This window comes from Zingiber officinale, chromosome 8A (assembly GCF_018446385.1).
Source record: "Zingiber officinale cultivar Zhangliang chromosome 8A, Zo_v1.1, whole genome shotgun sequence".
Taxonomy (NCBI): Eukaryota; Viridiplantae; Streptophyta; class Magnoliopsida; order Zingiberales; family Zingiberaceae; genus Zingiber; species Zingiber officinale.
In genome coordinates, this window is record NC_056000.1 from 1,155,010 (window position 1) to 1,169,900 (window position 14,891).

The 14,891-nt window shown below is 39.6% G+C and overlaps 3 protein-coding genes across 4 annotated transcripts; all 3 read right to left on the minus strand.

Annotated features, from left to right (window-relative positions):
- Positions 1–1,260: 1,260 nt before the first annotated feature.
- On the minus strand, positions 1,261–3,732 carry LOC122011772 (probable GMP synthase [glutamine-hydrolyzing]). Its single transcript, XM_042568149.1, has 5 exons — positions 2,845–3,732; positions 2,709–2,766; positions 2,543–2,626; positions 2,322–2,457; positions 1,261–1,694 (listed from the first exon to the last, which is right to left on the minus strand). The coding sequence occupies exons 1-5, from the start codon at positions 3,470–3,472 to the stop codon at positions 1,374–1,376; spliced, it is 1,227 nt and encodes a 408-aa protein (XP_042424083.1). The 5' UTR covers positions 3,473–3,732; the 3' UTR covers positions 1,261–1,373.
- A 2,435-nt stretch (positions 3,733–6,167) lies between these two features.
- On the minus strand, positions 6,168–11,017 carry LOC122011774 (protein CHLOROPLAST ENHANCING STRESS TOLERANCE, chloroplastic-like). Of its 2 annotated transcripts, XM_042568151.1 has the most exons (7): positions 10,711–11,017; positions 10,534–10,578; positions 9,952–10,065; positions 9,247–9,327; positions 8,481–8,654; positions 6,589–6,697; positions 6,168–6,494 (listed from the first exon to the last, which is right to left on the minus strand). In XM_042568151.1, exons 1-6 carry the CDS (start codon positions 10,978–10,980, stop codon positions 6,608–6,610), a joined length of 774 nt encoding a protein of 257 aa, XP_042424085.1. In that variant the 5' UTR covers positions 10,981–11,017; the 3' UTR covers positions 6,168–6,494; positions 6,589–6,607. The 2 variants fall into 2 exon arrangements, with proteins under 2 accessions (XP_042424085.1, XP_042424086.1); XM_042568152.1 differs by lacking the exon at positions 6,168–6,494 and having other exon boundaries at positions 6,496–6,697; positions 9,928–10,065; positions 10,715–10,875.
- A 214-nt stretch (positions 11,018–11,231) lies between these two features.
- LOC122011773 (protein RICE SALT SENSITIVE 3-like) lies at positions 11,232–13,590 on the minus strand. Its single transcript, XM_042568150.1, has 7 exons — positions 13,214–13,590; positions 13,073–13,126; positions 12,860–12,979; positions 12,453–12,561; positions 12,169–12,210; positions 12,035–12,091; positions 11,232–11,963 (listed from the first exon to the last, which is right to left on the minus strand). Exons 1-7 carry the CDS (start codon positions 13,345–13,347, stop codon positions 11,367–11,369), a joined length of 1,113 nt encoding a protein of 370 aa, XP_042424084.1. The 5' UTR covers positions 13,348–13,590; the 3' UTR covers positions 11,232–11,366.
- Between the last annotated feature and the right edge of the window lie 1,301 nt (positions 13,591–14,891).

Here is a 14,891-nt window from a genome sequence, read left to right on the forward strand (position 1 = left end):
ATTATGATACTTCTATGTTGCCTCAGCATTTGCTGGTACTTTCTCAACTAATTAAATGGGAAGAACCAAAGGGAGCCAAAGGTAGATCAATGAAGTTCGAATGATTGAAGTTTATTGTTGATGTGCGCAGTTTGCAACGTGTTTCATAGCTATCATTAACTTCCAACTGTTGGTTAGACTTCACTAATATGTCTTAAAGTATATGCTAGTTTTCTTAAGTGCAACTTGGCTTGTTATTGTAGTTCCTTTCAAAAGAGAATTAAACTGAACCTGTGACAATTCTGTTATGTTTTGACATTAAAAAAACAAGAAGCAATCCATAAGTCTCCAGAGTCCTGTCCTTTAACCATGCAGATTATCCTCTGATCAAGAAATATTTCTAGAAAAGTTCATTGGTCAATTGTAATGCTTCTCACCAGTATCATAGTTACTGGAGAACCTTACTGTTCAGTGGGCAATTTTGAATTTGTATCAAAACTAATTTTGATGAATACCACACGATAAATCCACCACTCCTGTCTCTCTGTTTAAACACTTTACTAATACATTTATTGGTTCAAATAATTTAGTCTCAGAATTTGGAAAATTCTTTGAGGACTTTGGATGAACAAAAGTCATCGAATGTTTGAGAAAATTTATTCCGGCAAGTTTTCTGTGAGCTTCTTGAATTGTGTTATCTCTAATTATTTGCGTGGTAACTTCACAATCCTGATTCTTGATTTGCTAGATTTGAATTTCCATGTTTTATATTCGAGCTAAATTACCTGGAGCTGGAAAGCACCAAAACAAAAGAAAGTGCATAAGATGAAGATTATTCAGCAGATATTCAGGGAAACAAAGCAAAAAAAAAAAGGTATACATTTACATGCCAACCAATTTGAAATTCACATTCTACTTTCTTTTTTTCAACCTTTCTTAAGCCACAAATTCACAAGATTGGTGGCATTTCGCTGCCTTGACACCAAACCTTCAAGCAAGTTACACAAGCACAAACTTAAACAGAAGAAAAGAACTACAAATTGCCACATGAGCAAGGAAAGCAATTGCTTGCTGGTTATTAAATATTCTTTTTCCCCAATGGCATGATCTGCAAGGAAGGTGGGTTGGATGATGACTCTAGGAATAATTGAGGTTGTAGTGATCAGATCACATGGCAACACATAGACATTGCTGTCAACTCACATGCCATGCTCCCTCAGCACATGCAATTATGCAATCTCCTTCCCTAGCATTCCTATCATTGGATTTGAGAAAAAGAAAGAAAGAACACCTCAATCACACTCTTGACAACCATGTTACACAAGTGGTCACAGCTCACTAGATTCCTCTATTACAAATAAGCAGAGGGTACTAATCACACTTAGCTAATCAATTTACAATGTGATAGTTAGAGTGGAAGCATGGTGGTCGCTGGCATTGGTGGTGATGCTGGTGGTGGTTGTCAGGGAGGAGCAATGAAGGTGGCGGGGGCATGAGACTAGGTGGTCGTTGGTCAGACCGGCAGCCTGCATGAAGGAATGGATCACGGTCGGACCAACGAACCGGAACCCCCGGCGTACCATGTCTTTGCTAATGGACTCTGATTTGGATGTCTTAACTGGGATTTTCCTGCATGACCTGTAGTTAGGTGAGAGGGGCTTGTGGTTGATGAACCCCCACAAATAATTGTCCAGAGATGGGAACTCTCTCCTGACCTGTCCAACCAGCCACATGTGCTGTCTGATTAGAAAATTCAAATTGAAGAGAAGCTGAACTTTAACAAATAAAAATCCTAAGGCAATAACTTTTATGAACCCAACACAGATAGAATTTACACGTGTAACAATCTGTCATAGACGTTTTTAACCAAAATCTTCTACAAAGAAACACACAATGGTGAAGGGAATTTTAGTGGCGTCTACCAAATCATGCCATGGATATCAATTATAGAAACAATCATTTGTTAAAATTGGCAGCCTAGAGTACTTAACAGAGTGATTATAACTTTTCAGAGATTTGGCTGCAAAATTGTAAGAACAAAAACAGTACAACAACAACTTTAAACCTTTTGTTATATTCACCAAGTTTCTATATAGTAAATCTTGTAAATTGGCAACACTGATTATGATACTTTTTTTCCTCATTAGTGATTTTCAGAGGGAATTAAGAGGCTTCTTTTGTGTTTGATTAGGATTGTTTTGGTAATTCCTAGACAAAACATGGATAAGTGTCATTTCAGAGAACAAGTAGTTTGGCTGATGTAGAATTTTATATTATGAAAACATGCAAAATAAAAAACAATGCAGAAGAGTACAAAATTAGCATTGCAGTTATTCGAGTACCTCAAGAATTCTCTTGCCGTTGCCGACTATTTCTCTAACCTTTCCTATATCTAACCCACAAGCTGCACAAACTGAAGCCATTTGCCTCTCAGTGAACTTGGCCACCAACTCTGCGTCGAAATCTGCAAAAGCAGCCCTGCAAAACCAGTAGGGCGTTTCAGCAAACTTGAACCGTAATTTGTTTTACAGATTCTACATTCAGAAAATTTTGTTTTCCTCACCTGAATTCCTCCCTTTTCTTCAATATAGTTGTCCAATCCAAACCAACTTGAATTCCTGCCAGTACTAGTAGTTCAAATAGCATCCTGTGAAAAACAAGCGACCAACTTTCTTTAGTTTAGTCTATGCACAAACAGAGAGATAAAGAAAGGAGAGAAGTAAGCTTACTTGTCATCATGGAGGGGCACTCCCCACTCCTCGTCATGGTATGCAACGTACACAGGATCTAAAACGCAGAGCAAGAAATTATTTACAATTTAAAAGATCTCGCGTAAGCGAAATGAAGAAAAAGTCAGTTTGTCACCAGAATTTGATGTGATGAAACTGCATCTCTTCTCCTCTTGGCTGTTGGCATCATTGGGCGTGGAAGAATCGACAGGAACCACCTTTCCGTCAAGCTTCGCCGGCGTGCGCCCGTAGTGCGCAATCCGCATCTTGCGCTGCGCTTGAGCGAGCACGGCGTGCTCCCTCTGAGCCGCGGCGATGCTACCGGGCGCCCTGTCAAAACCAAGCAAGGACATCGATTCCGGCGACACAACGAATTCGCCGGCTCCAACGGAGCTCATCGACCGCTTTATCACCGGACGCGTTAACTTGGTGAGCGGAAGCTTCGCAACCGCAAGCTTATCGCCGCTCGTACTCAACCCGTTCGACTCACTGCCTCGCGGAGGTGCAGCCTTGGGCTTCTTCGGCTTGGGGGACACCGGAGGCGAGAGCTTAGTGGGAGTCGCAGCAGCAATGTGATCCGCATCAGGCCGAGCTGCATTTTTGGTGAAGGAGGAGGGCAAAGAGAGGGACTTCAGAAAGGTCTTCTTCAGCGGCCGAGCAGCCTCCGGCGGGGCGATGCGGTTGGAGGGCGGCTGCAGGACCGGACGGCCTTCGATCTCCGCCACCTGCCTTGCGAGGGCAGACTTGATCTTGGAATTGCACATGTCGGTGGAGGGATTGTAAGGTGAAGAAAAGGAGGCTAATCGATTCAGATATCGCAGTTGGGATGGGAAGGATGGAGGAGGGAAGGTTGTTTATTTATAAGGAAGGAAGGAAGGAAGGAGCGGAGAGGAGAGGGGAGGAGGAAAAGAAAGGCGGGGACAGGTAACTAGTTAGATGGAGGAGGAAAGGAATGAAACATGGAGCGAAGGGATAAGGAAGAAGGGGGTCTGCGGTCTGCCACTGCCCAGGACAGCGCACTTTAGGTGGGAGCTGGGGATGTCTCGCACAAAATGGCTGCTTTGTAGTTTTTTTTTTTTTTTTTTTTGTAATACAGTATCCACCTTTTCGGATAAATCAAGCAGCATCAAATTACCAACATCAACATTCTTAGGCCAGTTTTTAAATTTTTGTTAAGGAAAAATTATTCAATAAATTAGTAAATTAATTCAGTTGAATTATATTTTTTTATCATTTAGTTGAAAAAAATGGTAAGTTAATTGATACACCTATTTCGGCACCACAGTGCCTTCACTTATGGGATTATAGACGCTTAAATATTAATTTAGATGCTTCACGTGGACTAACGCATTGTTAGTTTAACGTGTTAAACCGATAGAGTGCAAAGTGCCTTCACTTGTGGAATTATATACGATTAAATATTAATTTTCATGCTTCGTGTGGACTAACGCATTGTTAGCTTAATGTCTTAAACCGATAGAATGCAAATTAAAGTGCATTCACTTGTGGGATTATATACGATTAAATATTAATTTAGATGCTTCGTGCGGACTAACGCACTGTAAGTTTAATGTCTTAAACAGATAGAATGCAACTTTAAGCATCTGTTATAGCGGAATTGCTTATGGGTTCAGTGTACAATATAACTAGCAGTTAAATAGTATAACACGTATTAGTAAGCATGTGATAATAATATGTTATAAATTCTGCAATGTGGAATAACAAACATATAATTTGAAATTCTAGTTCTATGCTTGAAATTACTATTATTTTGTAGGGTTGGGGAAATAGCTGAATCGGTGGATGGGATGTTGTAATCATAGGGGACTCGGAGTCGACGGTCCTAGGCCTGCGAGCAGATGTAGGGTTAGCAGTGAAGACATTTTATTTATTCATGCCCACCAGGAACAGGAGGTGCAGCCGTGCAGGCTGGGAAAGAGGCAGTGAAAAACCCAAGATTAGCATAATAAGTACATGCTCGTGTGTCCATTGCGATGAAACTACATCCCAATATTAAACTTAAAACTGTTTTTTTTAAATAAAAAAAAGTCTTTTGACACGCCAGTTTTGCCACCACTGAAAGGTTCTAGAAATTCTCCTCCATTTCATAACAATGAACATGAATTTGGATCATCAATGTAAATGCATCTCCCTAATCAAAACTTGTGTTCTTTTTGACACATGTCATGTGGCAGTCTGCGTGTCATAATCACTATCCAAATGGCCGAGGATGATTAACAATTGACTTTCGAAGAGAATGCACAGTACGATATACTGTTAGAGCTCACATGCCATGTCTTTCGGTGGAAGTTGGCACAAGGATGGATGTGTTTGGAAGTAAACGAAGGAGCTGATGTCGATGGCAGGTACATGTTGAGTCTTTTCTAATCTTTTTGGAAGCATTGATTAGGCTATCACTGCTCCACCAACAATTTGCAGTTTGCAGCAAAGTGAGAATTGACAAATATCCATAATGCATCAAATGAAAGTGCAGACTAACAGAAATTTCTAAGAATCAGTCTGGAAATATTTAGAGAAGTTGATGATTCTCATTCTCTCTCTCACACACACATCTTTGTTACCTCTTTATTTAGAACAACAAAGTTTATTTATAAGATAAATAATAGCAAAGTACATGTTGTGAATTAGTAATTTTCCACAAGGACTAGCTTGTTCATAAGGTGCATTTCCTATACGAGTTTCATGAAACTTCTTTCCAAACACAGCCACAGATATGTCATCAGTTCAACTACAAAGGAGTCTTGGAAGACAAACAAGAGAATGCACCAATATAGCAATATGATACTGTACTTTTTTAAATTGAAACTAGATATCCAATTTACACCGATTAATCATAACTAATCTGGCCCCATGCAAATTTTCCATTTGCCATCAAAATAAATCAAGAAGCACTTGCAACAGACGGTCTATCAACCTAACATTTTTAGGTCAACGACTCATTATAAAAAATTCATTCGTTAATTCGTCAAAATTGAAACTTGATCCTTATTGCCTCGGGGGCATAGTCTGCATTTTCCAACTATATATGATAGGGGACAAATATTGAGATATTGATGGGTTCATCCACCTCTGTGTTTGGTCTCCTACTCTAATAGCAAAAAACCCAAGGGACCCTGGCTTGATAATTGTGTGCTGGGGAGAAATGTTAACATGGAAGGGACAATTAATTCTTTGTAGTACACAGTTGTCATAAATGATACTAAGCAAGGCAGAGCTGCTATGGTCTCAATAGTATCATGCAGACAATGTATTCCAATCAATGGTCTAGATTTAATGTTTCTGACCAAAGTATGCAAGTAGCTGCACAGTTGTCCCCAAAGAAATACTAGTGTTAATCTTTACATACTATTTGCCAATCTGCGAGTTATATCATATCATAGCATATGCCTTGATTGTGTTCCGCAACACAGTTTATCACTATTGGCAGAAAGAAACCAGTTTGAACAAACAGATTAAATTGAATAAATAACAGTTATATACACTTCAAGCTGGTCTGGCACAAATGTCAAACAAGGCTAAATAAGTTAGGAGCAAAAGGTGAAACCATCATCTTAACAACCTCTCCAAACCCCAGACTCTCTGGAAAGGAATAAATTACGGTAGACATTTGCCCTAGCGCAGCGCCCTTTGCATGAGGGAGGTCCGTCAGGCACCCGGTGAGACATTTTATACCCATTGGGAATTAACCCTAAGACCTATTGGAGTAACCACTCATGCAGGTATTAACTGCGCCAATACATAGGGCTAAATAACTTCATCTAGACACTAGAAAAGAATGATATCTGCATCATTAATAATATATTTGGGAAAATGTGGTACTCGAACTACTGCAAACTAAATTGGCAGTAGCTTAACTTACAATTTGTTAAGACAAACTGCTACTGCAGAGAATTATAAAAGAGGATTAACACAACTGACACAGCAATTATAATTGGCAATGCAGTGACCAAGTAAAGGGCACCGTAGCCCTGCACGGACAAATAGTTCAGGTCAGTAAAAACATAGAGCAAAAAAAGATTACTAAAACATGGGCACAACAAACAGGATAGAGATCCTGGTGAAACCACAAGTAAACCTAGCATGTATGTCGGTTTTACTTGTTCTTAAGATAATATCAAGATATCAGCAGACTCCAATCATTAACTAAGATGTCTGTTAAAGGTATTAAAGATAGTAGGTGCTAGGTGCTCCGTGTTAGTACTTCTAGGCTTATGGGTTTATCATGAACCTTACAAGTACTACATAAGTGTTTCCCATATTCTAAATGGTATCTGAACCATTGTTCTTTTAAGGTTAGATTTTTATGAAGAATATCCTGAAGGAGGAACCCACTGACTTCAACGACAACTTCCCTTCATCGAATTTCTCTTCGATCTTTGTCTAATCTAGTTAATCTGCTTCTGCTATTCTCGATTTCTCAACATGAAGTATAATACTCGATTTTGTCTTTAGATTAATGTCTATCAGTGTTTCAAATGTACTTTTTTAGGAGATTTATTTCTCTCCGTTTCTTATACATCTCAACCTTGTTCTTGGTTGCTTGCTTTCAGGTGGAGAAGATATGCTCGCTAGATACAGACGTATCCATCTCCTTAATTTCCTTTTATGATTATTCCTTCTTGAACAAAGCAGAAAGAGGGCTTCTATACCTTGACTTCACGTGTTCCCATCATATTGTTCACGACCTTTCTCTTTATATTTCCTTCTCCTATTCTTCTCTACCCATTGATCCAGTGACTTCCTTTTGCATGTTCCTAGAAACACTCAGCTCATTCTTACTTCCATCTTCATTGACTACCTAAACAGAGAAAACTCTCCTTTCTTAGGTTACTACTTCTAACAAAAGCTGAGTTGCACTATCCATCTCCGACAAAGACCAGATGAGAAAAACATCTTGTTCTCATTTCTAATTCCAACAAAAAATTAAGTTGAGATATTCGTCTTTTATCTGGACCCTCATGTGTGTTCCTTGTCTCTTTGTCTATTATGTGCTATTACATGCGGCACTTCAAGCAGAAATAATAAGAGATTTGTTTCTGATCTCTCTTCATCCTCTTTATTGACATGGTGATATGGAGTCATCGCCACCATGTTCCATCAAAAGTTTCCATAGCTTTGATTAGTTATGTTTTCATTCTAATTGTCATGGTCTTGATTAATATTTGTGAGAGCTTTTCTAATTTATTTAACAAGCCAAAATAGACAGAATCTATGCTCAAGCTTGGAGAGAGTGGTGATGGTATTATACTTATTAAGTGTAGCTAGTTTACTCCAGCATTGATGCTTCTAGATTTTTATGCCTTCGAATACTATCATATCCAATAAATACTATAAAGTGTTTTTTATCATGTCCTATAAATATTATCAGTGTTTCTTATTGGAATGAACAATACAATATCTTCTTTTGCCAAACTCTAGAATGTCAAATAGTTGAGGGCCCAAGAACAATAAAACCTCAAGGCCATATAGGCAGCTGTTTAATTTTACAAAAATATTCTATGTTCTGAAATATTGAGGAATCAACTCTACTAACAGAGGAAATAAAAAAAAATCACAGAAAATATATTCAAAAACCTAGCCATTTCATAAGTCTATTAAACTACAAAAGAAAATTCTAAAATAAGAACTAAAAAAGGCAGTTATTTGAGAAGTTTTCCTTAAAAAAGAAAGAAACAAATAGGATCACCATTCTCAAAGGCATGAGTGATTTATAGATATGAATGCGTGACGGAGAATAAAAAAAATATTTACCACAGCTGGGGGCACATCTATATCATCACCATCACCATCCTCATCTTCAGGATCTATGTCAACAGCTGAATCCCAATCTATGTTAAGTCTCTTAGCAGCCTGGGGATCAACTCCTGTATCTGTGGCCTTTGCATAAAGAGATTTTCTAGGCCTGCCCTTCTCTAGTGATTCAACCTTTATGCAAAAAGGTAATTAAAAAAACAACCAGTGTTATCTGACATATCCCATTTACATATGGATCTTTGATAAATGAATATACTTTTGCTAATAAAAACAATTAAAATACATATACATATTGCTCAAGAACATAGACCCTTATGTCAATATTAAAACCAAGATGGCTATAACATGAAAATTGGTACATGTCTAACAATCATTTAACTAACAGTTATCAATCATTAGGCAAACCACAAGTTGCCAATTAAGATGATGCGAGAGAGAAAAAAAATTCAAAACGCAACATGGGGGTTCATTCCCATCACTATGTAAATGTTTTCGATAATGTAATGCTCGTAAGGTTTTCACCTCCCATTCCCTTCACCAAAGACATGCAAAATAGGCAAAACAACAAAAATGAGAATTGACTGCAGTGAATAGGAAGTACATCAAAATTCTGTTTCTAAAATTCATGCTACTGGAGGAATTAAATTTTGGAGATCTATGTGGGGAAAAAAATGCCACAACAAAGCAGAACTACCCAGATATGAGTATAAATAAAAATTGAACAGTGTAACAAGTTCTTCCTAGGTAATGTTAAAATTTGCACCTCAAGATTGGGCCATTCAGTCATCTCCTTTGCAAGCAACTTAAGAGCCACCCGGTTTTTAGGAATTCTCCCTTCATTCACCTACAGATAATAGAATCAAAGTTAGTTTTCTAAATAAACAAAACTCACAACATACACTTCATTTTTTTTTAAATTACTAACACCCTATTAGTACAAAATGATGCAGCCAACGATAAATATATTTGTCTCCCTAGGTTAATCCCTTCTGCACACAATGGCCTATTTAAGCATTGTTTCATACTTTTATTGATTGAGTAAACTTCAGATAGTTGTACTATATGGACGTCCTGCACAACATTTTGAAAGAAGCTGACTCTCTTGGAAGAATAAGCGTCAGTGTATCCAAGCATCAAGCATGCATAACATAAACAATAGCAATCAACTATTATAAATCTAGAATTATCTTGGTGGATCACTGGGGTCAATATATATTAGTGGATGAGTGATTGAAGAAAGCCACCACTTGTTTGTACGCAGATGTATTGTCCCAATATTCAGTCTCACCTAGCAGCCAAGCAAACCACAGAGGCAAACACATTAGCTCTTGTGAGTTCAACCACAAAAGATTGAGTAATGATGCATACTGATAATTTGTGCTTAGCTATACACCTTCACAAGAGTTCTATCCCAAATTTGCAATACAAATTACAAAAGTCATACATCTAACTGAGCTGAAGCACATACATCTTCCAGAGCAGTAACCAAATCATCCCTGGTGATATCCTCTGCGTCATCTATACCAAGCAATCTCTTCCGTTCGACATCCCTAGGGTCCTCGATCATTATAGTTAACTTAACCTAGAAATGCCAAAGAAGAATAAATATAGCTAAGTTTTAGATCAAAGGGAAAAAAAGGGACTAAACTCCATGGTTTCTATTATTAAGATGATAACACAGAGTTTTCTTTTTTTGTATAAATGACAAAATTATTATGACCAATAATTGAGATAAAATATAAAACCTAAGTGGGCCAGCACAACTCTCTCCAAACATAATTTGTTAAGACATTTAACCATGCTACACTATAAAAAAAATAATCAAGGGTAACCGTTTTAGAAACTCTAGGCATCCAACAAAGCAACAAAATATAAGAATGCAAAGTAAATGTGCTTCCTCAGGTATGTGGCACTAATGTCACGCACAAATAAATTACTTGGCAGCCTAAGTAAAGAAAACTTGTGTATAAAAATTTAAGGTTCCAGGCTCAGTTCTTCTATCCATCATCCAATTGTACTACATTTGTATAAGAGCTACAAAGAATCATACCTCTCCGAAGATCATGTCTCTATTCTTCTTCAGAAGCTCCAAAACCTGTCCAAAAAATTGAGATTCATTCACAATATCAACGGAGAATGCATCCGAATCATAGGTTTGAGCAATTTTCTCAAACAAAAAGTGCTACGAGAAGCAATAAGAAGTAAACAAATGGCGAAGTAAAGATACTCTCTGGATCTCCCGGACGCATTCGAGATCCTCAGGGGATACATCGGACTGATCCTCTTCGGAGACGCGTACGTCGGTTTCTTCCTTGCCGACGGAGGCGAGAACAGGCAGCCCTCCGCGTCGGCGGTGGCCAGGGAAACGGCGAGGTAGGTGGGAGACGGAGGGACAGCGACGTGCGAGGGAAGAAGAGGGAGGCGTCCGGGAGGACAATCGGGGAACGAGGAGGGCGAGGGGTAGTTTGAGAGGAGGCGATGGGAGATAAAGAGCCATGGGCGTCGGATTGCAGCGCCGGATTGGGAGGCGAGCACGATAGTGAGTACGGTTTATCGCACTCTTAATGGGCCGAGCTTGGTCGTATTACGGATCAGCCCAGTAACTAGTTTGGATGATCTAAATGGCTAGGAAAAATTGCACATGATATGAGTGATCTAGACCATCCAAATATATACCTTAGTATATTTATTTTATTTTATCAATAATTTATTTTTAATTGATCAGAAAGTACAACGCCCATCGCGGTATAATGATTATAAGAGCCAGCCACATTTTATTATGCTGCATCAAAATGTACAACGACAAGCAACGGAAATTATTCAAGCTATTATGACGGCTTAATTCTAACCTGAGACAAAACAATCTCAGAACAGCAAACTAGTTCATGTAGTTCTCCATCTTCCTAGTCCTGCAGCCTTGCCGGAGTGGCTCTCCAAACTCAAGAAGTCCTCCTCTGTATTATCCACACCAAGCACGGCATCACCTCCGTTTCCATGGATACTCGAAGCGTCCAGAACACCCTTCACCTCGTCACCATTGCCATAAAGGTTCGTTGGAGAATGCTGATGTGCATCTATCTTCTCTCCCATCACCTCGGAGTTGAACAAAAGCTTGGCGTCGTCGGCCGTTCCTGTGAGAGCGGAAAAGAAGGAGAGGCCATTGGGCCAGCGTACGTCCGGCTCCGGCTCTTCCAGTTGAGCTCCTGAGGCGCGAGGGAGGAAGAGTAGAGTGACGTCCTTGTTGTTCGGAGATCCGCCATGGGGAGAAGGCTGGTAAATTGAGGAAGAATTCAAAGAGGCATAATGGTTCCAGTTGTAGAGCAATGGTGGATTCGGAGAGGGCGTATGCTTGAATGGAACAGAGGAAGCGGTGCTGCTGTTCCTCGAGGAGAAGAGCTGAGAGAGGAAGAAGCCGGATTGGTGCCCCAGTGATTCAAACATATGCCTCATTCTCAACACGAAATGCAGATCTTCTGCTATCTGACACGTTCCCAATCTTGAATTTTAACGTGATTATTTTTTAAGAACAAAAATCTGCCACTAAGACTTACTATCTTGCAGGAACCAAGTTGGAGGAGGCCATGGCCTGCTTGAATCACAGCTATAGTCTGCTCCGGAAATCACAAATTAAACATAAAAAACAGTTTTAAAGATTATAAAAAATGAAGAGGGAAATGTGTGTTGCCTGAATGCCAGAGGCAAATTGATCAGTCCATTCGGGAGGAAGCTGCCATTGACAAAGTATAAAACAAGGAATAAAGCTCCAGTCACAATGATTTAACGCTTGCAAATGGATGGCAAAAAAGAGTAGCGCGATTAAAGTTTAAAGGGCATCCAATTCTCATTCTTTTGCAGTACAAAGTGTAAGCTCTCTACACTTTTGTCAGCTGGCGCAGTGGTGTGCTGTCTACTAAAAGGTAAAAACAAGGAACAAAAGCACAAAATAGTGCAGGGCAGGCTACTACTTACAGAATCAAAGGAGCTCTGCCAGTAGTTGCTGATGCTTGCCTCACATTGATCCGAAGGTTCCTTGAACACCCATTTGTGGCACTTATCAGAAGCAACCTTCCCCATCAAGCTGCACAGTTCAATCAACTTCTTACGTCAAGCCTAACCAAAACAAAAGGAACAAAAAGAAAAGCCACGCAAGCTCTCATCTTTTGGAAATTCACAGACCGAAGACTGACAGGAGTAGTCAAAATCGCTATTTTAACAGAAAAAAATATATCAAGATAGCTTTTTTTTTGTTGTTCCTTGAATGGAAAAGGATTGAAGAGTTCCTAAATTAAAGGAGGGATTGGAGGGTGCTAATTAAGATTGGAGTCATGTTTCATCTATGGTTAATGGTTATCCCTCAACACCTAGCGATTACCCACCCTTCTCCGTAGTTATATAGTTGAATCGACATCTTGCTGAAGACCTTCCTCACAGTGTCCTCCTCTTCCATGCACTCTGCTGTGCTTGTCCGGCAAAATCCATCCTCCCACATCAACATCCTGCAGTTAATTCCCACGTAAATTAGCTAAAATTTTCACGAAAATTTATATCTTTACGAGGAACTTTAGAAGAAATTAGTGGTGACGACTCACAGGGTGCCATTGTCGTCTCCCACCACCTTGCAGACATTGACACCCCTGCTCCTCCTGATTACCAAGTGTAAAAATGGGAAACAATCGAATAACAACAAGAGAAACGAAAGAACAAGTTTGCGAGCGTAGTAGAGAGCGTACGGGCGAGGGCGTATAGTCCAGAAAACAGAGTAAGTCCAATCCGAGTTGAGGCAGACGTTCCTGAGAGCCTCATGAAGAGCCATCATCCCTATTGCATCCTTGCTCCTGCTGTCCCCTCCTGCCGAGCCCACCATTTCGTCTACCTATCTCTCACACTATTTCTTCTTCCTGCTAAAACAAAAAGCCTCAAGCTACTCTTGCACTTTCCAACCTCAGTAGCTCTGTTCGATTGCAAGGCTAGGCAGCACGAGAACATATAGCACAAAAGAATTTTCCTTAGGTATATGATCATATAATGTCGGGCTGCTAGCTACTTTCCTTCCAACGGCCTCTCCATCCACCACGAGTGGTCCTAACTTTTACCATTTGGTTTAACTATATTCACTGAATACAGAGCTACCGAACGTTATTTATCTGATCAAATTTGACAAAAAAGTAGCGGCGAGGACAGCAGCAGCGAATAAACTAAAGCCCGCTGCACGTGAGCACGTGCCGTGGCCGAGGACGGTGCCTCGTGAGGCATAAACAAACGAAAGTGGCTTTGTTTAAGCAGAGGCAAAGCAGATTAAGTTAAGCGTGGCACCAGTGCGTGAGATGATAGAGACAGGCATATGCGGAGAGGAGAGGAAAGAGCTTTAACTTGAAGATAGGGAGATGAATTCAAGAGCAAGTGCTTAATTTGCCCAGTTGCAACTGGCGGAGTTAAGAGCACCGATTGCGGGCCAGTGTGCCCTGCCCCTTGGACAACTTTTACCTATAAACCTTCGGGGGCATTTGGTACGTGCGTTTTTTATTTTCATTTTCTGGAAAACGCGCGTTTTCTGAAAAACGATATTTGGTTTACGTTTTCCGCGCGCATTTTTTAAAAAATTGACTATCGTTTTCTAGAAAAACAGAGAATGATAAAAAGTCGTTTTCTGTTTTCTAAAAAATGCGCATTTTTCAAAAAATGAAAATGAAAACGGTGCAAACCAAACACACCCTTCTCTTTCTCAGTTCTCACTTTGACCATCGGCCATGAGCTCCAACGGCCCCTTCGCTTTATTAATTTGTGTGTTCCCTGAGATTGAGTTGAAGATCCAGCAAAATCTACGATAACTGTTAACTATATAGTTTCAGTATGCTTATACGTCGAGAATTTTGATTAAAAGTCAGAAGTCAATGGTTAATCAGTAAGAGATCGGAATTCAGTATTGAAGTCTATTCTCGACTCTTGAGATTGCAGGATATGATTTTGCCCCACTCCTTGCACTTCTTCCGCTGGTCCCAGAATCAAAATCTATCACTACTGCGGTACTGCCATCAAACTCATAACATAAAATCATCATTAATTAACGACATGTAAATCCCAATGATATATGATCTCATCACTACGCAAGCAACAATTCTCAACATCTATTTTTATTTGAGATTAATTCCATTTCAACACTGATCCGATAATGACGAGGGATCCCATCGAGAAAAAACAGATCGATTGATAAGATAAGGTCAAATAAGATGTCCAAGTGAGTAGAGTAGATTGAGTATGGCCGAGTGGATCGAATATGACCGAAGAGACTGTATAAGTTTATGAGACAAGTCAATTGAGCATTTTCTGACCGGGTAAAGATAGCCCTCCGACCACAAAGAAAGCTAAGCAGTAGCTAATTTCACTAACCGAGCTTCAATTCCGATCATC

Excerpts from the sequence above, each read along its gene's own strand:
- LOC122011772 (XM_042568149.1), bottom strand. The coding sequence starts at position 3,472 with ATGTGCAATTCCAAGATCAAGTCTGCCCTCGCAAGGCAGGTGGCGGAG. Across the intron at positions 2,767-2,844 it reads TTTCATCACATCAAATTCTG|ATCCTGTGTACGTTGCATAC; the intron begins GTGACAAACTGA and ends TCTGCGTTTTAG. Across the intron at positions 2,458-2,542 it reads AAGAAAAGGGAGGAATTCAG|GGCTGCTTTTGCAGATTTCG; the intron begins GTGAGGAAAACA and ends CTGGTTTTGCAG.
- LOC122011774 (XM_042568151.1), bottom strand. The coding sequence starts at position 10,980 with ATGGCTCTTTATCTCCCATCGCCTCCTCTCAAACTACCCCTCGCCCTC. Across the intron at positions 10,066-10,533 it reads GAGACATGATCTTCGGAGAG|GTTAAGTTAACTATAATGAT; the intron begins GTATGATTCTTT and ends TGGCATTTCTAG. Across the intron at positions 8,655-9,246 it reads CTGAATGGCCCAATCTTGAG|GTTGAATCACTAGAGAAGGG; the intron begins GTGCAAATTTTA and ends TTTTGCATAAAG.
- LOC122011773 (XM_042568150.1), bottom strand. The coding sequence starts at position 13,347 with ATGGTGGGCTCGGCAGGAGGGGACAGCAGGAGCAAGGATGCAATAGGG. Across the intron at positions 12,980-13,072 it reads GGAGACGACAATGGCACCCT|GATGTTGATGTGGGAGGATG; the intron begins GTGAGTCGTCAC and ends AATTAACTGCAG. Across the intron at positions 12,211-12,452 it reads GGCAGAGCTCCTTTGATTCT|CTTCCTCCCGAATGGACTGA; the intron begins GTAAGTAGTAGC and ends TGTCAATGGCAG.